The sequence below is a fragment of the Typopeltis vanoorti genome, chromosome 16 (assembly GCF_054136105.1).
Source record: "Typopeltis vanoorti isolate ZY-2024b chromosome 16, IOZ_Tvanoo_1.0, whole genome shotgun sequence".
Classification (NCBI taxonomy): Eukaryota; Metazoa; Arthropoda; class Arachnida; order Uropygi; family Thelyphonidae; genus Typopeltis; species Typopeltis vanoorti.
In genome coordinates, this window is record NC_143564.1 from 82,505,508 (window position 1) to 82,532,194 (window position 26,687).

The window sequence follows — 26,687 nt, forward strand, 5'->3', positions numbered from 1 at the left end:
ATGGAAAGCAAATACCCCTTTTTTGCTTTCTATAAAGTTAGACTCCTGGTTTTTTAAGAGGATGAGGTGGTTTTGGTGGATGTAGGAATCTTGAGTTTTTTTCATAGGAAGGAAGGCTACTTTTATGTTGTGTTTGTTCATTAATTTAGCTAGCTTATCTGTAACATTTTTGATATAAGGAAGTGAGATTGTCTTATTGTCCTGTTTTATCCTGTTTTATTGTGTTGTTAGTTGGAGGCATTTTAAGGATTCTCTTGATGGTTTTTGTTTCATACCCATTCTTTTTGAGGATTTGTGTTAAGTATTTTAGTTCTTCATTGCATCTTTCTTGTGTGCTGGAGATATCGTATGCTTTGTCTCAAAGAGTTTTAATTAAGCTTTTTTTTTTTTTTTGTGAAGGGTGGTGGTGGTGTGAGACTGCATTTAGAAATCTTCCTTTGTTGATCAGCTTCCTATATACTGAGAAGGAGAGTTTATTTTCTTCATTAACTTCTAATAGAATATCTAGAAAAGGAAGTTTTCTATTTTCTTCTTGTTCTAAAATGAATTTTATGGCGTTGTGCAAATTGTTGAGATAATCTTTAAAATTCATAATCTTTAAAGTTCATCTGTTGTTCCATTCTATATGATGAAAATATCGTCTACCGGTGATAATAATGAACCCATGACCAGTCCTTCTTTTTGTTCCCAGATTCTGTCTTGATAGGTGATAAAAAGTATTGTTTATACAATGTTTAAAAAGATCTAAGATATCCAGAGGGAAGAGGTCTTCTAGGAGATTCAAAATTTCTTGTCTCGGGATGTTTGTAAACAAGCTGATAATGTCTAGACTTGCTAAGATGTCTGATGGACCAATATGTATATCTTTCACTTTTTCTATGAAACGTGTACTGTTTTTCCTATATGATGCGAGATCATGTTGGTGAGGTATTTCGCCAAGTTGGAAGTCAGTGAATCTCTTCCATCTAATATTGGTCTTCTTGGTATCAAAGAATGTTTTGATTGTAGGTATCCATCCAGAGAGGCACTTTTTTTATGAGATCATTTGTTTTTTTGTGTGTATACCAAGTCGGATGTCTGTCTAAGGGTTTGTAGGTGTTTGTATCCTCCAGGAGACTTCATTTTATTATCGTATTCTGTAACATTTAAAACGACATATAATAAAATTAGTTTAATCCTTTATCCAAGTGTGAGCAAACAAAGTTTGCGCCTGAAGTATCTTCAGGACTAGGGTAAGGTGATACTACACCAGGGCAACTCGTTGCAAAGGTGGAGAAAGCTATCAACACTCCTATCTCAGTATCTCCTATAATGCAAAACACATCTCCTTGTGGATATGTCTAATGTTATGCATTAAAGGAAGGGCCACTACCCAGACTAGTTTCGACCTTTATTGAGGTCTCTTCAGTGGGAGCCAGGCCCTAGTGGAAATACCAGGCAGAAGCATTCGCAGGTCATCTCCACCTATAGGAGTTGCCAAATGGTGTGCCACCCTTTTTTAATAAATTACTCTGGATTAGAGAAAGATGTTGAAAGTTTATTTTTTCACTTGGTTAGAGGCCTGGCTGTGTTATATTTGGTGTGTGTGGTCTGATAGGCCTATTTTACCATAGTGGAGGTATGTTATTTGCCATTTGTGTTCATCTTTCTGATTGGGATGGTGTGTCCTGTTTCTCCTATGTAAGATAGATTACAGGTACATTGAATTTTGTAAATCCCTGGGGGGTAAGGTATGGAAGAGGATCTTTGGAGGAGCTAATTAAATTTCTTAATTTTGCCGGAGGTTTGAAGGTTGCCTTGATGTTGTATTTAAGTAGTGTTCTATCTATTTTTTCTGAAACCCTAATGTAGGGTATGGCATTCTTGTAATATTTTTTGCTTTTAATGGCAATTTTATGGATGATCTTGTGAACTGTTTTTTTATTGTAGCCATTTTTTTACAAATGTTTGGTTAATGATTTCAAATTCTTGGTTCAGAGCTTGTTCATTGGAGCAAATCGTTAAGGCTCTGTGTTTGAGGGTGCTGATGACTCCTAGTTTTTGTGTTGGATGGTGGTATGAATTTTTATGTATTGGCCTGCGTGTGTAGGTTTGCGGTAGACAATGAAGGAGAGGCAGCCTGAGGGAAGACGTGTGATGAGTTTATATGTGTGTAGAAAAGGAAGAGAGTCGTTTTCAATTTCAATGGCGAATTGGATATGTTTGTGTTGTTTGTTCAGGTGGCTTAGGAATATATTTAATGTTTCACAGCCATGGGGTCAAATGTTGAAAATATCATCAACATATCTGAGCCAGACTTTAGGTTTTAGGCTGGCCAAATTTAGAGCTCGTTGCTCTAAGTCTTCCATGTAAAAGTTGGCTATTGGGAGAGAAAGTGGTGAGCCTATGGCCATACCTTCTTTTTGTAGGTAAAAATTATTTTGCCACACGAAATACCCAGAGCAGAGTATGTGGACAAAGAGGGCCATGATATTGAGTTGAAATATATTTTGTAAAAGAAGAATAGTATCATTGATCAGGACATTAGTGAAAAGGGCAGTTATGTCAAAGCTGACTAATAAATCTTTGTTGTTGAATGTGCTGTTTCTAATCTTGTTTATGAAGTGTTGTGTATTTTTTATGAAGGGGAATGAACTACCAGCTCCTTGAGTGTGGCCATTAATTTTTTGGCTAAGTGATAATTAGGGCTGTCGATTCCTTCAACTATCGGTTGTAGTGCCGTGTTTGTTTTGTGTATTTTTGTCAAGCCATAAATTTTGGGAGCATGGTCATAGTGTGGTATAAGTTTTTTGGTTGTTTCCTCTGGCCATGTGATCACTGATATGATTAATTCGGTTGTTTTCTTTTTGATACGGTTTGTAGGGTTGTAATTCACAATTTGATATATGTTGTGGTTGAATACCAGTAGGTTCATTTTTTCCAGGTATGCCATCTGATCAAGGACAACGCTATCATTGCCTTTATCTGCTTTTGTAATCACGATGTCTTGGTTAATTTTTAGGGATTTAAGGGCCAATTTTTCTGTTCTGGTTAGGTTGCAACTTAGTTGTTTATTAGAGTTATACATAATTTGTACGATGTTTCCATTTGTATTTTGTTGGCTAATTTGGAGGGAAGGAATTTTAGACCTCTTTCAATGTGATAAATAAAATCTAATTTGTTAACTGACCTTCGCGTAGTTCAGGCCTTTCTCCAGAAGCAAGAGTTCCCCAGTGTTAAATTTGTAGCTGGATCTGTTGATCACTTGGCCGTGGTCCGTTGGTTGCTTTTAACTTCACTCGTAGGTGATTGGCTGCTCCTTGTATCGTTGGTTTGTAATTGACTGTACCTCTGGATATGGCTTCTGGATTGTCTGTTGCTTTCTTGTTGTTTTAGTGCTTGAAACTTTGCTATTAATTTTTCTTTGTTCTTAAGTAACATGTGCTTTGTTGAGTTGTCTGTAATCCTCTCTAGAATATCCCAAATATCAGGATTTAAGTAGCTCGACAGCTCTGATTTTGTTGTAAAACTCTGGCTTGAGTAACTGCTAAATTTTTGCAGGCCTCGTGGATCTGTTCTCTAAACGAAGCTTTTTCCAAACAGGCTTAAATAAGGATTTTATGGAGGATCTTGTGAAAGAACTAAGTTCCTTCACAGCACCAAAACCTGGTTTGAAAGAAAATTTGAAGAAGCTTGTGAAATTCTGAAACATCATCCAAATCTGAACAAAAATGATGGATTAATTATTCCAAGAATATGGAGGACCCATCTTCAACCCATATAGCAACCAGAACAACCCTAGACAGAAGAAAATCTCAATACGAAAGGACTAGAAATTGTTTAATGTAGTTCCGGTTTTTTTTTCCTCACCAGAGGTCAGGCTAGGATAAATGATTAACAAACATTTAGATTCATTTTACTCTTGTATAGTGCAGCGTCATGTAGCTTGCATATTTACATATGTATGTTTTCCTGACGATGACTTCAATACAGAGGTCGAAACTTCAATTCTTATTTGCTTAATGTTAAGTAAAGTAATTATTCTAACACGTGTGTTGTGTCTCCATAAATTCTTTACTATGAATGCTGACCACTGTGTAACCTTAAAAGAAAGAATTTATCTCTGTTCTTTATAACTTTCAGGTCTCTTGCTTTGACTACTTGTAGCAAATTCCATTAATGTAATATTCTGTCTGCAGTGTTCTCTGCCTGAAATTCATACATGACCTTATGCTTGGCAATGTTGAACTGATATTCATTCTCATTTTCCCATATAACCACATTAACTGCAGAGATTCAATATAATATATGTTCTTATCAGCATCATTAGCAAATAAGTGAATATTACCCTCTCTCATTAGTATACAAGTTAAATAATGGCCATCAGTATCCTATGTCACATCACTGATCACTTCTCTCCACTTTCTGATATGTCAGTAAGCTACTTGCAAATCCATGTTAGAAGTTTATTTTACATACTCATTCCATCTGAGTTTGTATAATAACTTTGCATGTAGAACCCTGTCAAATGCCTTGGCACAATCCTGCAGTTGCATGGTATATTCATTCCTCTTACCCGTAATCTGTTATACTGTGTTATAGCATGTGAGCATGTCCAGAGTGTCTATCTACCCACCTTTGGATGCAATTCTTGACTGGCCTCTCCAGTGTCTTGATGACCACACTAGAGATAAGATCTATAGTTCATTGCATGAACCCTAGCCCCCCCTCTCATATAATGGAATTATCTCGTTCTTCCACTTATTAGGAATCATACATGTTCTGAGACTCAAGTCGAACAACTAGGTCAGGGGTATTGCTAACTCTCATGCACATTTTCAGCACCTGTATCTATCTCATTCCATCAGACCATTCGAATCAAGCTCTCCATTACTCATCCTAATTCATCCACTACCTGTAATTTTTGTCCAGTTCCAGAGAGCTAATGGGTATGCCCAGAATGTATACCCTACTAAAGTGAACACTTAGCAACTCAACTATTTGTAGTATATATCTGACCATTTGCTACTATAAGGTTATTCATCCATGGCCATTCTTCCTTTTACTTTATACCATGGTAAGAAAAGCAAAATAATCTGATTTTGCTTTTCTTACTGTGGCTGTTATACTCCCGAGCCTCATCATCGCTGTTCTCATGATATCCAATCCACCAAATGTTTATTCAGCTCATGCTTCAAAGTGTTATTTATCCATTTAACGCCCATGTTATTCTCTTTACTAACTATGGGATTTAGTCAGATATCGCTTCCTTTACCTTTTGACTACTTTCCATGCATCATTTAATTTCTCTACCATGGCGTTTCTATTTTTAGGTAATTCACTATGAGTAGATTTTTAGATTAACTTAATAAATAGCCAGGTTTTAGACATTTTTTATTAACACTAGAGAAACATTAGGAGAAATAAATCTAGTATTGATATAAAGTCTATGAGTTAAAATCTGGTTATTTATTAACAGTTTCTATGCCAAGACACTACCTCAGGTTGGTATTTTAGTTTGTTATAATCACTTGCCTTATAGTTAAAGCTGTCACAATCATTGTCACTTCCCTGGTGAAAAGTTCAGCTTTGGTGATATGTTGCAGTGCAGTAACTCATTCTTGGGTTCAAGGTTGTGAAATTATTATTTTATTTTTTGATTGATTTCAGAGTGCACTGAACAGCTTGGAGGATATGAAACAAGGAAGAGAAGCTCTTGACAGGGTTCCCAGGGAACGAGGGCGGCATGCATCGCCACACCAGAATCGGAGATTTCCATTTGATAAGAGGGTATGGAAAAAGTTTTTAATTTTTGCGTTATAGTGCACGTTATTGTTTCAAAGCTGTTATATCTTCTTCTCAGAGTTCAGAATGGCAATTTTATGTTAAAGTCAGATATTTCTATTATTTAGTAACTGATCATTTGATTTCTGGTATTGACACTACATATTTAGTAACAAGAGCCTAGTTTTATTAAAACAAACAAACAAACAAAAAAAAACATAATTTTATAAATAAGAATTACACCATCAGGAGCAAAGGAGCAAAAAACTAAAAAAGAATAATTTAGTTTTTCTCTTAATAATTGCATCTAATCATTCTTTCTAGTTTTTTAGAATTACACCATCAGGAGCAAAGGAGCAAAAAACTAAAAAAGAATAATTTAGTTTTTCTCTTAATAATTGCATCTAATCATTCTTTCTAGTTTTTTTTAATCTATTAATACAAAACTGTTCCTGATGATATAAGTCCAATGACTTACGAAATTAGTCTAGTTTTTATTATTTTAATACAACTGAGTTTGTTACTAAATATTTGGTCTCTCTCTATATAGACAGTTGAATGAACAGCATTTTATATTGTTTTGGTTTACACTTTTTTGCCTTTTCTTTTTGTGACAGGGTGATGATAAGCTACAAGTAATTGTTTCTTATAATTTAGAAGTAATAAAAATATTTTTTGAAATAGTTATATATAACATTCAGCTTTCACTGTAGCAAATTCTTAATAAGGGGGGGGGACTTGAAAAGTTTGCTGCAGTTATTTCAGAAAAGTCTTTCTCTTCCAGTCCACCCATATAGGGTCAGTATCTCAGGAATGATTACACTCAGCAGTACTGACATCCAGTGTAGTAAGAAGAAAATCTGTACATATTTGTCAGCCTATGTAATTTCTGCCTACTTGAGTGAGCTACTTGCCACACAACTCCAGTATACATCATACTTGCTTTCATTATGATATATACTGGAGGTGAATGGAACTTTCATATTCAAATTGCTGTAATTGTTTGTAGTATTCATATATGGGGGGGAAAACTCCTAAAGATTAGTATTGTAAAACCTAATTATATTAAATTAAATATATACAAGCCATTTTGCTAGTGTTATTGAGGCATTTGACACACAATCCCCCCCCGCCTCTAGCTCAGTTGGAACAATCTAGGTTGCTCTTCTTTTGAAAAGACCTGAATTCAAATCCTGTGTATATGAAGAAACTTTATAAGAGTTTTTCAACTGGATATGAGGTAGCCAGTCTTGTGGAATGGAAAGGTTTCCCCCCCCCCCCCACACACACACCAGAAATTTAGGGTTTTCATATTGCTAAATACACACACAATTAACAGCCATCATACAGTGGCTTTGTTTGTTTGTTTTGGATTTATATCCAAAGCAACTAAGGCTCTGAGATTAGTGTACTATTTCTGCAAATTGCATCTGTTCTTTGTCTGTTTATCTATTTTTGTCAGAAGATAAATCTAAGTTTTCTGGGAGGGGAAACCCTGCCACCTCCATATGAAATTGTCTGAGAATATGCGGCTCCATATGAGAATTTTTGGGTCATTCCAATAGATCTCCTGGAATCCTTTGGACAGTACACCCTACTAATTGAAACTCCATGTTTTACAATACCAGGTTTCTTATCTTGGAGAAACCGAATGTAATCCATATGTCCGACCTGTCTAGTTAAAATAGGAGAGATTGCAGGAGTATGGAATCTGGTATTCTCCCAGTCAAGCTAAGTAAGGAGGTTTATCTTTCATGGAAGGTAGAATATTCCAGGAGGGAGAATGAACAGGGTGAATGAGGCACTGAATATGAGAAGCAAGCGAGTGGTTGTGGTTGGGACGAATGATTTGGTTGGGCATAGACAGAGAATGTGAGATTGGATATCAAGTGATTATTGAAAGAGTGAAAGAAAACAGTGTAGTAGGAATGGTAGTTTGTGTGTTGCCTATGTATGAAAATGGTGAGGTCTGGCAGAGAGCAGAGATCTTGAAGGGAATGTTAGGGGAAATGTGTGAAGAGAAAGGAGTGCATTTTGTGAATGTGTGGATCAAATTTGAGGGATGAATGGAACCGTATAGGAGTGATGGACTGCATCTGAATGGTTTTGGAATAAGTTATTTGGAAAAGTTGGAAGGAAACATGAGTGATGCAAACAAGGTATCAGTGGAAATCAAAGATGATCTGAATGAGCTGGAAATTGGACTAGGTGAGACTGAGGTAGTTGTGAATGGAGAAGAGAATGTGAGAACAGAAATGCAAGTTGGATAGGGAAATGCAGTGGGCCAGGGAGATCAGGGAGATGTAGTATAATGAGAGTGGATTCTGAAAGTGGTAATGAATGTATGTATGCAGATGGTCAGCATAGGAATGGAATGGTCAAGAATACACAGGAAGGTTGGGTTTGGGGCTATGTGGGGCAGAAGATTGAGCAGACAGGAGTAGGTGAGAGTCATAGATTGGGGGCAGTATGAGTAAGACTAATTATAGACTAAAAATGAATTGTCATATTTATTTATGAATACTACCAGTATCAGAAATAAGGGAGATGAAATTGTTGCAATAGAAAAGGCAAGAAGATAGGGGGGCTACTGATGATAGCAGGGGAATTATGTCTGCACAAGGTTGAGATACAAGGAGAAAAAAGTGGCAGTGGTTTTAAAGAAGTATGGTGTGAAGTGGAGGTTGATGGAATGAGATATTTGGTGGGGTGTTGCTGTAGGCCAGGAAATGTGGTAGGTGGAGACAAAGAAATGTATAGGCAACTTGGCTTATCGAGCAAGCAAAGGGCGATCGTTATGAGTGATTTCAACTATGTTAATATTGATTGGAATGAAGAAATAGCATCAGGGAATAAGAAGAAGAAAGAATTTCTTGAGTTCTTAAGGGACAGCAATCTTAGGCAGTATGTAATGGAGAGCACATGAGTGTTAAGAATCTGATCTGGTTATATCATCAGAGGATGTGATTGTGAATGGAGTTTCTGATCTTCTCCCAATTGGTGAGAGTGACTATGAAGTGATCATCTGGGTTGCAGCCAGTCACATGAGAACTTCTATAAGAAAAAAAGAGATATATGGGGAATTACAAAGCTGGTGATTATGGAAAGCTTAGGAGATGACTGGGAGCTATAGCATGGAAAGAGAAGTTGAGTAGGAAGGATATAGATGTTGCATGGGCATTAATCAAGAGCTATTTAACAGCAGCAATGTCTGAATATATCCCAAAAAAGACTTAAACACAGTAGGAGCAAAATGGATGAATGAAAAGATTAAGCATAAAATCTGGAAGAAGGCACTGTGGAAGTAACAGAAGATGAATGTTGGTAAAGATCAGCTGTATGAAGAGTAGAAAGAGCAGGCTAAGAAGGTAACTTGGTTGGTAAAGGCAGCAAAAGTGCAGTATGAGAAGAAGTTAGCCAGTCTAGAAAGAAATATCCCAAGTTCTTTCGATATGTGGCCAGTAGAAAGGAAAATGAATATAGAAGGATGATGTTATTGGATGACACTGGCAGATTGATAACCAGTGCCTTAGATATATTTGAATTATTCAAGTATCAATTTATTGTGTATTTCATCCTTGTAATGGCAATATCAGGAGAAGCTGGAGTGTAGAAAATATGGCAGAGAAGGGACTGATGGTGAATGAGCAGAAAGTATATGAGGAACTTGATATTTATTAACAATCAGATTTGACAGTATACTGTGACATGTCTTGAGGAAATCTGTATGGAATTAGTGGCACCTTTGGCACAACTCTTTAACATGAGTCTTGCAATAGGGCAAGTCCAAAAGGAGTGGAAGGTGGGAAAAATTATTCCACTTCACAAAGTGAGGGATAAGGCTACAAATTATAGACCAGTGTGTGTCTGGGGTCGCTGTTAAGGTATTAGAGAAGTTGGTGAGGAGTGGATTGATAATAGCAGCATTCTTTATGATGGTTATAGATAGACTGCCACATGACGAGCTAGTGGCTAAAATGAACAAATGAGATTAGATAACAGACCAGTAAGTTGGATAGCTTATTAGCTGTCAGACAAGTATCATCAGGTACTTGTCTGACAGAGGAGTGGTATCTCAAAAGAGGAAAGTCACTAGTAAGGTGCTGCAGGGAATCTGTTTTGGGACAATTATTGTTTAACTTGTACATTAATGGCATTGGGACTGGCTTAACATGAGTCTTGCAATGGGGTAAGTCCAAAAGGAGTGGAAGTGACATGAATGTACATGAATGCTAGGAGTATCAGAAACAAAGGGGTAGAGTTTGTTGCCTTAGTCAAAATGTTGTGACCTCAGATTGTAGGTATTAGTGAGACCTGGCTATCAGAATCAGACCTACTAACTGGTATCGAGTGTTATGGGTACAGTATTTTTAGGAAGGATGGAGAGGAGAGGGCATGCTGCTAATGATATCAGATGACTTAAACCCAGTTAGAGTTGAGACCTATGATTGTAGAAATACTACTAACAATATTTCATTGTGGCAGTAAGTTTGAAGCCATCTGGTGTGAGGTGAAATCTAACAAGACAAATTACGTAGTGGGGTGTTGTTACAGATCTGGTGGATCGGTTGCTAGTGATGAAGAAATGCATCACCAAATAGAAAAGATGAGCGTGAAAAGAGTAATCATAACGGGTGACTTTTAATTATCCAAATACTGATTGAGTAGCAGTAGAATCTCATGAGAAGAATGAAAATGCATTTATTGAGCTGTTGCGGGACAACTTCCTTAAGCAGCATGTGACAGAAGGAACTCGAGGTTAAAGAGTGTTAGATTTGATTATAGTGTCAGAGAGCATATCAGTTAAAGACGTAACTATTCTGCCTCCAGTCAGTGACAGTGATCATGAAGTACTCACTTGGAAAGTGACTAAGTTTATGACTATTTCATTCAGAAAAGGTTGCATGTTGAGTTCACTGGAATGGGATCGGTTGCTGGATGGAAAGAATATTGACAGTGCATAGGAAGCATTTAAACAATACTTAAATGATGCGATATCAAAATGTGTCCCAAGAGTTCAAAGAATAAATAGAGTAGGAGTCAAATGGATATGTAATCTTATTAAGCCAGAGATTTGTAAGAAAAGGACGTTGTGGAAGGAATACCGTGTGCATAAGGGTGATGTCCATTATAAGCAGCAGGCTAGAATAGTCACAATTGTTGTACAGAAAGCAAAGTCTGAGTATGAAAAGAAACTGGCTCTGCATGCTAAAGACAACCCACAAGAGAATATGAAAGAATAACTCTTCTAAATCCAGATGGCAAGAGGGGTTACAGATGCAGAAGAGGTTATTCAGTTAAGGAGTGTCCATTTCATTAAAAGCTATCAACCTGGTGATGCAGCAGTGAGCTCACTGTTACCTCTTCACTAGATGAAGAAATGCAGGTGTGAGACTGAGGTATTAGAGCTGTTGCACACATTGAATAAGAATTCAGCAATAGGGACTGATGGAATATCAGCATGTGTGCTAAAAGAGTGTTCAGCTGAAGTGGCCATTCCTTTGACGAGGATGTTTAACATGAGTCTCAGAACAGGGAAGATTCCGCAGGAATGGAAGGAATGTATGGAAATTCCATTGCATAAGGGCTGTGCAAAGACCGATGTATCCAACTATCGACCAATTAGTTCTCAGGAGTGGTGGTGAAGATTTTGGAAAAATTGGTTAGGGCCCGCATTCAGAAATGGGTTGACAGTGAATCTCTACTTTGCAATGAACAACATGGGTTTACTAAGGGAGGGTCATGTTTTAGCAAATTGCTCACATTCTATAACAATGTTACCATTGAACTAGACAAGGGGAATGGATACACCATGATACTTTTGGATTTGCTAAGGCTTTTGACAGAATACAGCATGGAAGACTGTTGCATAAATTGGAGAAAATGGGTTTGGGTTATACAATATTAACATGGATAAGAGGATGGCTGACTGACAGATATCAAAAAGTGGTATACAGGGGGATCTGAGCCTGCAAGGTTTAAGGTGATCAGTGCTTGGTCCACTGTTATTCAATCTGTACATTAATGATATTGGGAAGATTTGACAAGCGACACAGTTATTTGCTGATGATGCAAAGATAGGTAGGGTAATCAGGAATGCTGCTGATATGCAGTCTTTGCAGAATGATTTGAATAGGCTGGAATTGTGGGCATGGGAAAATGGGTGTTAGTTCAATGTCAGTAAATGAAAGTCATTCACTCCTCGGCATGATTACATATCCAATGTCATATTATATTGGTGGGATTAGGCTAGAAGAAACTGATGAGGCTAGGGATCTTGGAGTGTTAATAGATAGGAAGTTGAAGTTCATCGGCCATGTGGAAAAGTTTGCAAATACAACTCAAAAGATAATTGCAATGCTGAAACGAACGTTCACATGTAAAGATAAGGATGTCATTTTGCCTCTTTACAAAGCCTTGATAAGACCTCACTTGGACTATTGTGCACAGGTCTGGTCTCCTGGTTTCCATTGTGATTCTGATATATTGGAGAGAGTACAAAGAGAGTACTTCATACTGATTATGAAGACAGATTGAGAATTTGTAGACTGCAGACATTAGCAAACAGGAGAAAGAGGTGGTGATATGATTGATCCTTTCAAACTTCTGAAAGGATCATAAAGAATTTTGATTGATAGAATTTTTCAATTTATGGAGGGTTGGGAAAGGATGAAAGGGCATCCTTGGAAGCTGAGAATGAAGGGTGTAAGGGTTAGATTTTTCTCTCAGAGGATAGTGCATGTTTGGAATGGATTGCCTTTGGATGTTTTGAGTGCAAACAGTGTGAATGAATTCAAGAATAAGCATGATAGCTGGTGTGTGTGTGTAGTATGTGGTCTCCCTTGATGAATTTCTGACTTCCTGGAGGTCTTTCTTAATAATAATAATTAACGGGAGATGTGCAGTTGTTCACCGATGATGCAAAGTTGGGAAGGGCTATGAGAAGTGGAGTAGTTGTGGGCTTGCAGGAGGATCTGAATAGGCTACTATGTGAGTGGGCAGATGAGTAGAGCTGTCAATTTAATGTTGTGAAGTGCAAGGTTTTGAAATTTAGTAGGCAGGGTTCAGATGTGGAGTATACAATTGATAGAAAAATTTTGGGGGAAGTAGAGCAGAGACGAGTGTCAACTATCAGGAGTGATAGTTAACAGACACTTGAAGTTTAGGTACTACATCGCTAAAGTTGTAAGAACATCCCAATGGGATGTTCTTATGATCAGTAAGATCATACATTATGAGGAGAACATTGACATGCAGAAGAAAAGAGGTTATGGTACCCTTGTGTAAGGCTTTTAACAGGCCACATATTTTTGGTCACCTGGTTTTCAGGGGAATGAGGATGTACTTTAGAGAAGGTCCAGAGAAGGTTTACTCTCAGGTTTATGGAATGTCAGATATGAGGAAAGATTGATGGAATATAATTTACAGACCTTTTTGAATAGACAAAGAAAAGGGGATATGATTGAGACATATATGAGGATTGTTTGAAAAGTTTGGTAAATTTTCAATAGATGGCAACACAATTCATTCATTCATACTAGTGTCAGCATGTATCATCTTTTTCATAACCCCTGGCAAAACTTTAGCCACATGTGACGTGTAGTTCTCGTTTGGCAAACATTTAAAATGATCATGTTTGCATTTTTCATAAAAATAGAGAAAATTGAGTTTCGTGCAGTGATAAAACACTTTTATTTGAAGAAGTGGATGGCCAGGCAGATCAAAGCCGAGTTAGATGCAGTTCATGGCGACTCTGCACCAACATTAAAGACACTTTATTTTTGGATAAATGAGTTTAAATGTGGTCCTAAGTCCATCAAAGATGAAGCACTCTCCAGATGCCCAACTGAGGTCACCACGAAGGAAATGATTGACAAAACCCATGTATCGTTATGGAAGACCGCCGAGTGAAAGTGCATGAGATTGCTGAGATTGTAGGCATCTCAACTGAATGGGTGTATAATATCCTTCACAAAATATTGCACATGAAAAAGCTGTGTGCACGATGATGCCATGATTGTCGACTGTCAATCAAAAATGCATGCGAAAAGACATTTCAAGTGTTTGGTGACGTTTAATCGCAATTAGCAGGATTTTTTGCATCGATTCGTGACTGTTGAGGAAACTTGGATCTGCCACTACACATCGGAGTCCAAGCAGCAGTCAAAACAATGGACAATGCCTGGTGAAAAACCATCGAAAAAAGCCAAGACCGTTTTGTCAGCTAGGAAGATGATGGCTACTGTTTCTTGGGATTTCCAAGGAATTATCATGATAGACTACTGTATTTTTTGATTGATAACACACACCTAATGTATAACGTGCACCCCCAACATTTTCATCACTCCTTTTGCTGTATAGATAATGCGCATGCGCCAACTAGTGGTAGAGTTAGGAAGTACAGACAGAGAACAGAGGAATTCTTTAAAAACACGTGCGTTGCTAGTAGCAGTGGTTGACATGGAAGACAGAAGTACTTTTCGGAGAAAATCCTCCACAGCGCAGTTCAAGTTTGAAGTGGTAGAAGTAGCAAAGGAAAAAGGGAATCGTGAAGCTGGTAGATTGTTCAGTGTTGGAGAAAGTAGTGTTCATGAATGGTGAAAGGCTGAAACAGTCCTGAAATGTTTACATATGAAAACATGCTATGAGATTTTGAAGGTGCTTGTGGCCAACCATAGGAAAAAAAACTGTTTGATTGGGTGTTAGTGAAAGAGCTAAAGGTATGAGAATATCTACTGTCCGTGTGTTGCAGGAATTGAAAAGAATTGCGCAAAACGATAATATAACCGATTTCAAGACCTACCCATATTGGTTTTTGAATTTATGAAGAGAAACAATTTAAGTGTGTGCTCCTCCACTAGTGTTGGACAAAATTTACCGTGCAACTGGGTAGCAAAAGTAGCTAAATTTCATTTCTTTCTGAAAGAAAACTTGTGTAGGGTTGATGCTTGTCACTTTGGGAATATGGATGAAGTTCCCATAAGTTTTGCCATGTCTAGTTCTAGGACTGTGAATCTGAAGGGAGCAAAAGAGGTTTCAGTTGCTACAATACGGCACGAAAGGTCTAACTTTACTGTGGTTCTCTGCGTAACTTGAGATGGTTCCAAACTGTCACCGATGGTGATTTTCAAAAGAAAGACTGTTCCAAAAGGTCGCGATTCCAAAGGTATTATTGTTAATGATAAAGGTTGGATAAATTCCGAGGTTATGAAATTTTGGTTGGAGAATGTGTGGCAAAAGAGAAAAATGGCATTTTTCAACCCATAATCTTTGTTAGTGTTGGATTCATGTAGGGCACATTACAGCAGAAGTTAAACAATTGTAAGTATTCCAAATTGGCCGTCATTCCAGGTGGTTTAACAAAAAAACTTCAACCCCTTGATCTTGCAGTGAATAAAACATTCAAAGACAATTTGCAGTCTAAGTGGGAAGACTGGATGATGAATGACATCCATGAATATAACAAAACAGGGAAGATGAAAAGAACATCATATAAAGATATAGTTATGTGGATTGTAGAAAGTTTGGCTGCTGTAAGTGAAAATTGTGTTAGAAATGGTTTCATTAAAGCACAAGGGAATGCAGTGGTGTCTGGTGACAATGATTATGAAGCTGAAGAAATACTAAACGAAATTTTTAATGCAATTGATTCTTTCAATATTTAGTCTGAAGAATTTTTTGGATTTGAATAGTGTAATGTTCAATAAATATTAAGTAATACTTTTACCTTAGTTTTGTTATTACATTTACCTCTCATACCTTTCAAATGTATACTGTGCATATTCATTTTTAACGAATTTAGACTTTTTTGTATAGATAATTATAGATAATTGAATGGATATGCAGACATCAGTGAGACAGATGAGTGTAAGAATGTATATAATGTACCCGAGCCAGCACTAAGGACAAAAAATGGGAATGGGTCATTTAGAATAACGTATCAATATAGGGGTGGGACTAAGGGATCACATTTCATGTATACTAATGCCAGGAGTATTAGGAACAAGAAGGAAGAATTTTTGGCCTTGATTGGCTCTTCCTGGCCACAGGTTATTGGCATTAGTGAAACATGGCTGACGGAAGAAGATATAGTTAGTGGGATAGAATGTGTAGGTTATAGTGTGTTTAGGAGGGACAGAGAGAATAAAACGGGGGGAGGGGTATTGTTGATGATAGCTGATGAACTGCAGCCAAGGAGAATTGAAGTTGTATCGCAGGATAGTGAAAGGAGCTCATTTGAGGCTATTTGGTGCGAGATTGAGACTGCAGAATAAAATATACAGTTGGGTGCTGCTATAGACCAGGTGATGGAATAGATGGTGGAGATAATATGCATAGGGAAATTAATGAAATGAGTGGAAGGAGGGTAATTATTATGGGGGATTTCAACTATGGTAACATTGATTGGAAGGAGGAGAGGACACATGTGTGGAAGGAAAAGGATTTTATTCAATTATTAAGGGATAACTATCTGAGACAGCATGTAATTGAAAATACTAGGGGTGTGAGAGTGCTTGACCTGGTAATAGCATCTGAGAATTTGACTGTAACAAATATGACCATGTTGCCACCTATTAGTGAGAGTGATCATAAGGTCTTGACCTGGGAAGTGGCTAAAGGTGTGGAATTTTCGATTTAGACAGGGTATATGTGGAATTACCGTGCTGGCAAGTATGACAAGCTGAGGAGATTGCTTGGATCAGTGCCATGGCATGTACAACTGCAAGGGCTGGACGTTGATAGAGCATGGGAAGTGGTCAAGGAGCATTTACATGAGGTTATGGCTGATTGTATACCTAGGGTCCAAATAGTAAAACAAGTAGGGGTTAAATGGATGAATAACACCATTAAGCTTGAGCTGCAAAGAAAGAAACAACTATGGAGGGAATTTAAAGAAAGGGGTGACCTGCAGGCACATGAACAGTATAAAGTGCAGGCCAGAAAGGTAACAAGTGTGGTAAAAAAAGCAAAAGCGGATTATGAAAGGAAACTAGCTTTGCAAGCAAAAGAGAATCCAAAACAGTTCTTTCAATATGCTGCAAGCAAGAAAAAAACTGTACACGGCAAAATGATTTTAAGGAATGACGATGGTAAGGAGGTCACTGAATCAGTCGATATAGTGGAGTTACTGAGCGCGCACTTTGCAAAAGCATATCATCCAGGTGGTGACATTGAAAAAATAAAGGAACCATTAGTTTATACGGGAATAGTGATGAATGAAGTGGAGGTGACTAGTCTATTACAGAACCTTAATGTGAACACATCTGTGGGATTGGATGGTATACCGGCACGGGTCTTGCATGAAGCGGCTAAAGAATTATCAGTGCTCTTGACCATGTTGTTTAATCTGAGTGTCAGGTCTTGCTTAGTCCCGAAGGTGTGGAAAGAGGGGAAAATAGTTTCACTGCATACAGGAGGATCCAAGACTACGGTTGCAAATTACTGACCGATCAGCATATCAGGAGTCGTTGTCAAGGTCTTAGAGAAAGTAGTTAAGGGGAAAATACAGCAATGGATTGATGAAAACGAGATACTGTACAGGGGACAGCATGGCTTTGTGAAGGGTAGATCATGCTTCAGTAACTTGCTCAAGTTTTATAACAAGGTGACGGCTGAACTGGATAAGGGAAATGGGTTTACAGTGATACTGCTGGACCTGGCAAAGGCGTTTGACAGGATACCACATGGAATACTAATCCGTAAACTACAACATATGGTAATGGATATAGGGTTGGTGAGATGGATAGGTGGTTTGTTGATGGAGAGATATTAAAGAGTGGTTTATTCAGGAGTAGAGTCCAAAAGACGGCCTGTGACTAGTGGTGTGCCGCAGGGTTCTGTTCTTGGACCACTGCTGTTTAATCTGTTCATTAACGATATAGGGAAGGATCTGAGTGGAACAATTCATTTGTTCGCTGATGATGCAAAGTTTGCAAAGTTGGGTAGGGCAATAGTGAAAGCAGAAGATGTCAAAGTCTTGCTGGATGACTTAGATTGGAGTTCTGGGCTAAGGAGAATGGATGTCAATTTAATGTGACAAAATGTAAGGTTATGCATTTTGGGGTGAAAAGATTAGCAGCAGTATACCACATTGGTGGAACTGTACTCCAAGAGATTGATGAGGCCAGGGACTTGGGAGTGTTGGTGGATAAGGAGATGAAGTTTAGGGAGCACGTTGCAAAAGTAGCTAAATCAGCTCATCAACTCACTTGGTTGTTGAAAAATACCTTGACGAGCAGAGACAAGCAAGTTATTGTACCTCTGTTCCGAGCCTTGATAAGACCTCATCTCGATTACTGTGCCCAGATTTGGTTACCTTGGTTCCTTCTTGATGGGGAGGAGGTGGAGAGGATCCAGAGGCGAGTGACTAAGATGATAACAGGTCTATGGAATGAACCATATGAGAACAGGTTGAAGATTTGTGGGTTGCAGAAACTAGTTGATAGGCGGAGGAGGGGAGATATGATTGAGACATTCAAATTGCTAAAGGGATTCTATAGGATTAATTCAGAGGATATTTTTGAGATCAGGACTGGTGGTGGGAGAGCTAGGGGACACCTATGGAAGCTGGGCAAGAGTGTGGTTAGCAGTGGTGTTAGAGCTGGGTTCTTTACTTTTAGAGTGGTAAATGAGTGGAATAAGCTGCCAGAGTCTGTTGTGGGTGCTATGACGGTGAACGAGTTCAAGACAAGGTATGATAGATACTGTGAGAATGTAATCACATAGTTGTGTGGACATGATGTTTAGGGCCTCCCTTGATGAGTCCAAGGACTCCTGGAGTCGCCCGAAATAATAATAATAATAATAATAATAATAATAATAATAATAATGCACGCGGTATCTATCGAAAAATACGGTATTTGATAAAGGGTAAGGAAATTCTTTTGATATCAGATAATTAGCTATTAGGAATAGAATAATTATCTTAGAAGTAACTGGTAATTAGCTTAAGGAATTAACAATGCATGTAACGGATATTAATTAAAGCAAACTTTAATGAATGCCTTCAATATTTCGGCAACGTAACGTTGCCATCTTCAGGAACATACAAATATGGTATGTGCACGCAGGCACTAACAAAAGCAAATGAGGAAGAAGGCAAGAAACTAATATTGTTCCTAAAGTCCTAATGGTGCCCTCTAGTGGGCTAATTTGCTTGTTTTGACCGTTGGGCTGAAGTTCTTATAATGTAGGCTTCCCAAATTTGAGGTAGTTTCATGCACCCAAATTTGTTGAGGTTTGGAACGTTTTTTAGAGCTGCTGATGATTCCATGAATAATCTTTCATACTTGAACTTGCTGCAGTGTATTATTTTAGTTTTCTTCCAACAAATTATAAGGCATGGTTTGTCAGCCCAGAGTGGCTGTACTGGTGATGTAGTCTTTGTGTTCTGAAATCCTGATATTCGTAGTACAGCCACTCTGGGCTGGCAGACCATGCCTTAGATACCTGCCATAGAATTCATTGAAAGAAAACTAAAATAATACACCACAGCAAGTTCAAGTATGAAAGATTATTCATGGAATCATCAGCAGCTCTAAAAAACGTTTCAAACTTCAACAAATTTGGGTGCATGAAACTACCCCAAATTTGGGAAGCCTACATTATGAGAACTTCAGCCCAATGGCCAAGACAACCCAATTAGCCTGCTAAGGGGCACCATTAGGACTTTAGGAACAATATTAGTTTCTTGCCTTCTTCCTCATTTGCTTTTGTAAGTGCCTGTGTGCACATACCATATTTGTATGTTCTTGAAGATGGCAACATGACATTGCCAAAATATTGAAGGTATTCATTAAAGTTTGCTTTAATTAATATCCATTATATGCGTTGTTAATTCCTTAAGCTAATTACCAGTTATGTGTTACCAACGTATAAGCCTTGCTACAAGTGTCTAAGATGTGTTGTTATTTGGATGGAATCTCTTGAATCTTTAAGACAAGAATTAAAATGTATTATCTTTAATACATCTTAATTCTTGTCTGAGAACAGATTTTGCATGTGAGCTGTTCTTGTCAGTAGAACAGATCACATCCCTCTTGGGTAAAGGTCTTGACACGTATGGTAAAGGTCTTGATATTTCCAGATTTGTGTGAAGGATAGTAACTTTGTTTTATTTTGCTGACATAAATTTTATCCTAGGAAAGAGGTTATCAATTTTGATCTAAATCAGTTATGTGAATAAATAATACAGAATGAATGTGTAGATTTATTTAGAAGAATTTAACATAATATTTTGACATGTATCAATATGCGTACCATCATTATAAGAAGTATCAATGTAAAAGTGAAATTGACAGAAGAATTACTCCTTTATTGAAGTAATTGGTGTTACCGAAACAAAGAAGAAAAAAAACTGGTGAAATTCTACTAAATAATAATTAGAAGAAGTTAGACCCAGCCAGAAAGGAATAGGAAAGAATAGCTATAGTCTTCAACACCAAACATGAGAATAATTTTCTGGATAAGTAGAGTAATGTGGACAAACATCAAAATGAGGAATTACTTGATGATACTTAATTTTAGCCTATACTCATATAGAGGATTCAGCTGAGGAGGAAGTGGAGGAATTATTTCAGTTATTAGAAAAAGCAAACATAATGAATATGGAAACATTCGTCCTAATTGGAATTCTAAACAGTAGAGTAGAAAACGAACACCAAACATATAGAAATATGTTGAAAAAAAGAACTACGCTGTTGGATTTGTGTTTAAACTTGAACTAATCTTTACTAAAATCATGTTCCAGCATGCAGATTTACACAAATTCACAAAGAGAGAAGACAAAAGAAATCAGAAAGTTTTCATTAAAATAAAACTTGCTTTCATTACTGGATTTCTCATAGAAATATATGAGGAATTACACGAGACTTAATTTTGCCTATACTCATACAGAGGATTCAGCTGAGGGTTATTTATAACTATTATTTTTGAGGAAATTACAACATGCGTTGAATATTCATTATAATAACTTTAATTAATACTTTCAATATTTTGACAAAGTCAAATTGCCATCATCAGGGAGCACAGAATAATGATGTGCATACAGGCACTAACACTGGGATGTTCTTGACCATTGGGCCGGAGATCTGAGAATGAGCTATTTCCTAATTTGGGGTAGTTTCATCACCCAAATTTGTTGAAGTTTGGAAGGTTTTTCAGAACCAAGCCAGATTTGTTTTTTGAATGTACTCCAGATGTTTCGAATGGTGATAGATTTTGTGTCATCTTATGTTCTGGAGATGGGGAGGGAGAGTTTGTGTTATGGGATTTCAACATTTTTTGGATTTGGTAGGGATTGTAGCCACTGGTAAGCTTGCCTCCCTACTTCCTTTAGAGTATGATCCCACAACATGCAGACCAGAACACTTCAGAGGGTCCTTAAAAAGGTCACCTCTTGGCATGTGGAAGTCACTAGTAAACCAAAACCATATAACTCTAACCCCCCTTCCCCAGATATACAAACTACAAAAAATCCATAAACAAAATGCCCCATTATGTCATGTCCCATTGTGGATGTTACTGATTTACCCACATACAAATTAGCCAAAGTGATCTCACAATATATGACCACATTCCTTCACACATAAAAAAACAGCCCATTTTAATGCCAGTAGAGAAAACTTTACACTTCAGTATACTGACATAATGGTTAGTTTTGATATCTCCTCTTTATCTATTGCATCCGACCTAAAGACATCTTAGATCTTATCCATCTATTTTCTCCCAATATCTCAGCCCTGTTTCAGTTCACTATGAGCTCTTTCTATTTCGTTTGGCAAGGAAATTGTATAGAGAGATGGAGGGACAGCCATGGGGAACCCATGGCTGTCCCTCAACCCATGGCCAACTACTTCATGGACACCTTCGAATAATAAGCTTTGAACTCTGCCCCGCAGCAACCCACTGTTTGGCTATGCTAAATTAGATAATGTTTTCCAATTGACCATATTATTATTATTATCATTATTAGACATCTCCAGGAAGTCCAAGGGCTCATCGAGGGGGGGGGGGGGACTTGCTCTACAACTCTGTCTCTGCCACTCAATCCACCAACTGACCGTAACTACACCAACGGCATCTACTGCCAACCACCACCACTAGTATTTCCAAAGACAATCGCAAACATCCATGCCACCCATGACAGGATTCAAGCCCGCCTTTTATGGCTGGAGAGCGGATATGCTAACCACTCGGCCAGCAAGGCTGGCCTAGAATATCTGAAATGATAGCCATAAAATGTGACAAAAACTCAATAAATGTCCACTGGCTCTACATAATCTCTGAGAGTTGGAAGCTCCATAATATAAAAATTAGGTCATGACTCCGAACAATAGGAAATAACACAGATACACCAAAGACAGAAACACCAAGCAGGCATGACATAGCTTCCACTTCCCTCTGAAGACGACGCACTGTCGAAATGGCTCACACTCCATTACTCCCACCCCTGATCTTATCCTTCCCCTTCCTCCAAAAATTTCTATTTTCAAACCCCCTCCCAAAGTATTCTCTGCCCACCTTTAATAAAAAAAAAAAAAAAAAAAAAAAACCATGTTTTTCAAAAAGTTCACATACCCCTTGCCTCACCAATATAGAATATAGAATCACACCTACTCAGCTCTTCCCTTCATCCTGGCATCACCTTTTATGGCCGATATGTGGATGATATTCTATGCATTGGAGAACCAACGTGCATCACCACTTTACAAGCATCCCTTAATGACTTCAGCAACAGACTGAAATTAACCATAGAAACAGAACAGGATAAATCCATCAATTTCCTAAACCTTGCATTAGTTAGTACAAACAACAAAAATAGCCACAAAAATATTCCACAAACCCACACATATCAAAAACTACCTCCACTTTAACTCGTACCATCCCTATTTTATTAAGAAATGAATCATCCTAGCACAGTTTATAAGTTTTTGACTACATGCAGTTATCTCATCACAGAAATAAAGAAATTAACACAGATTTTTCAAAAGCGAAATAACATAACTCATCTAATAACTTACATCAACAGAATAGCTAAACCCATCAAAACAAACAACCAAAACAAACTTCCCAACACAAAAAAAATCATCAAATTGCTATATGTGCAGAACACATACAAAGCCTACAAATATATTTTAAAACACACCGACTATAAGCTGGTGTTCGCCATGAACCAAAAATTGGCAACACTTCTAAAACCTAAAAAAATCTCACACACACACACACACACACACACACACACACACACACACACACACACACACACACACACACAAAGAAATATTAGAACACAACAATGTGGTTTACAAATTTCCTTGCCAAAAAGATTGTGATGTCACCTACACAGGTTCTGTTATCAGATCTTTATGGGCAAGAATACTTCCATGACTGCAACATCCCTATTCCAGAACATTTAAACAATAAAAAATGCCACAACCAAAAGAAAAACAGAATACAAAGTACTGGGAAAACAGAAATAGCAGTCCACACCCTTGAACAGAAACATACCTTTCAAATTGACACAGCTATAATAATAGCTATAATTATTATTATTATTACTACTACTACTACTACTTGAACCTCCAGGGAGTCCAAAGAGTCATTGAGAGAGGGCATCTACTCTAGAAGATTCAGTCTTCACCACTCCACCAACCGCAACTACCTTCATCATCTACACCAACACCATTTTCCACCGACGACCACCATTAGCATTTTCATAGACAATCACAAACATCCATGCCTACAGCTAGATTCGAACCCACTGCCTTTTGGCTGGAGAGCAGATACACTAACCACTTAGCCAACCAGGCTGGCTGAACACCAACAACAAAACTGTTTTGTTGGTGTAGCTATACAAGAAAATGAAACAATGCTTAGAATATCTGAAATGATAGCCATAAAATGTGACAAAAACTCAATAAATGTCCACTGGCCCTACATAATCTCAGAGTTGGAAGCTCCATAACGTAAAAATTAGGTCATGACTCTGAACAATAGGAAATAACACAGATACACCAAAGACAGAAACACCAAGCCGGCATGACATAGCCTCCACTTCCCCCACAAGCTCTGAAGATGGTGCACTGTCAAAATGGCTCACATTCTGTTACTCCCACCCCTGATCTTATCCCATCATATCTTTTCCCTTCCCCAAAAAATTTCTATTTTCATCCCCCTTCCAAAGTATTCTCTTCCCACCTTTAATAATAATAAAAAAAAAACCCGTGTTTTTCAAAAAGTTTACATACCCCTTGCCTCACCAATAATTCTCCCACATCTCTCCCCAACTTTTTCCAACCTTCCTTCCTTTAACAGCAGATGAATGTATATATTGCCACATGTTGTAATGCCACTGAATAAGAAAACAGCCAGCAACATCCTACAAGGTATGTCTGAATTTTTCCTCCCGTATATTCATATATCTGTCTATATAAAACATCAGTAATGCCCTAAAATTTGAGTAAAAAGCCAATGACATTATAAAGGGACACTTCTAAGCAAAAATAGGCTAAATCGCCATAAAAATAAAATTTTTAGGATGATTTGGATAGATTGACAGACCAGATAAAGGAGAATGGATGTCAGTTTAATGTGGCAAAATGTAGAATTATGGATTTTGGGATGGAAAGATTACCAGCTGTATACCACATTAGTGGAACTGTACTCCAGGAAATTGACGAAGCCAGAGACTTGGAAGTGTTAGTAGATAGGGAGTTAAAGTTTAGGGGGCACATTACAAAAGTGGCTAAAACAGCTCATCGAGCCTTGATAAGACCCCCATCTTGACTACTGTGTGCAGATCTGGGCGCCATGGATTCTTGGTGATGAGGAAGAGGTGGAGAGGATCCAGAGGCGAGTGACCAAGATGGCAGGAGGTCTATGGAATGAACCTTGCGAGAACAGGTTGAAGATTTGTGGGTTACAGAAACTGGTTGATAGGCAGAAAAGGGGTGATATGATTAAGACATACAAATTATTGAGGGATTTTTACAGTTTTAATTCAGAGGAAATTTTTCAGAAGGAGTGTTGGTGGGAGAACTAGAGGCCATTCATGGAAACTGAGTAAGAGTGTTGTTAGCAAGGATGTTAGAACTAGGTTTTTTGCTTAGAGAGTAGTAAGTGAGTGGAATAGGTTGCCAGAGTCTGTTGTGGGTGCCATGACTGTGAATAAGTTGAAAGCAATGTATGATAGATACTGCAAAAACGTTGGATAGTTTTTGACATGATGTTTATGTCCACCCCCTCCCTCGATGAGTCTAAGGACTCCTTGGAGTTGTCCATATTAATAATAATAATAAACCTGGTGTGAGACAAAGGTATACATTGTCTTCACAGTTAATTATTATCATCTGCATGGATCACATTATGAATTGGCATTAAGCATGATATCAAAATTGATAATGCTAATCTTAGCTCTTTTTACCTTATGCAGTTGATAAATAAATCCACTGCAATTCTTCAGAATTCCTTATAAAATAGAATAACTGCTCTAATAAATTTGGTATGAAAATAGGTTATGAACATTTGGTATGAAAATAGGTTATGAACATTTGGTATGAAAATAAAAAGATGAACCATGAAAATAGGCAGGAACTCAGCTGCTGCTTGAGTGGGAAATGTATTCTTTTGTTTTATCTTGCTAAATCTCTGAAGTTCTTTGTTGCATGTATCAGTGTCTTCCACTCTTTTCTGTCTTGCATGCTTCCTGTCCAGAATTCCCATCTCAGCTAAGTTTTTTTGGATGTTATCCTCACAATGTTGCTTTAGTCTTTTTCTAGGTTGCTTTCCATCAGGCTCATCTTGAATAGAAAACCTATAGAACAAGTAAAACATTTCAGCTATTTATTCACAATTTTTAATAAAAATGGCAAATTAAATATAGAAATAGACAACAGAATAAGCAATTGTTGGTTTAGGAGTTATATTGGAGTTGGTTTAGGAGTTATACTGGTTTAAACACTATACAAGACAGTGTTCAAACCAGTATACTGATGTGAGACATGGGTTAGAAATAGAATAGTTGATCAAAGATTGAGGGTCCACAGATATGAGAATTCCAAGAAAAGTTAGGGAGTGAACAGATATCATCAATGGCAGAATTTTTATTAAAAATGAAGATGTGAGGAAGTAACTTGCTATTGCTAGCATTTAGGCATGTGTAAGCAGAACTAATCCAAAGGGGGGGGGGGGATATAGTCACTTTAACAGAGTGGGAGAGAAAAATTAGCAATACAGGTTTTCCATGTCAAGAAAGGAAGAAAGGAACAAGATCTAGGTGGATTGATAAATTTAGAAGTGCTTTAGAAGACAGAAATATAACATTTGACAGATATTGGAGTCCTGACAGATCGCAGACTAATTTGTGGAAAATTGGAGTTAGTAACATTGCAGAGTAATCCTGTACATACAAGGAATTTGATGGTGGTGTTTAGTTGAAAAAAATTGTGTTTATCACAGTTACCCAAAAGTTGCAGAATATATGAAACATTTTTGCTTTTTATTTGGATCATACCCACAAAAGGCTAATACTTATTTCTCTTATTACTGTGATTGGCCTAAGGTTTAGATAACCCAGAAACCATGTTCTAGGGACCAAACATTAAACTTTTTTCAAGCTGTTTCAGCTCTCTAAGAATCAGGGTTGTAGTCTTCCACTGGCCACTGAATTTCATTTATCACTTCATTAATTAGAAGTACTATGTTTATAAACTATAGGGATTTTCAATAATCCATTTGAATTAGAAAATTGATCTGCTGGCTAGTTACCTGTAGAATCTAATTACAGATTTGGTTAACCAGCCTTTTCCAGAATTTATGCTTTATGTATTTACGTACAGTTTGTATGCTAATGAATTTAAGGACTGGTAAGTTGAAGGTCTGGTTGTAAGGGTTTTGTTAATGGTAGATCATCATCATTATTATTT

The 26,687-nt window shown here is 37.5% G+C and overlaps 1 protein-coding gene across 5 annotated transcripts in view; it reads left to right on the forward strand.

Annotated features, from left to right (window-relative positions):
* Positions 1-26,687, forward strand: part of LOC150098167 (CREB-regulated transcription coactivator 1-like) — a 526,148-nt gene that overhangs the window by 100,455 nt on the left and 399,006 nt on the right. For all 5 annotated transcript variants that reach the window (XM_090405999.1, XM_090406001.1, XM_090406000.1 and 2 more), the window contains one exon: positions 5,650-5,769. In XM_090405999.1, coding sequence (XP_090262125.1) covers positions 5,650-5,769 — 120 coding nt within the window. The remainder of the gene's footprint in view (positions 1-5,649; positions 5,770-26,687) is intronic.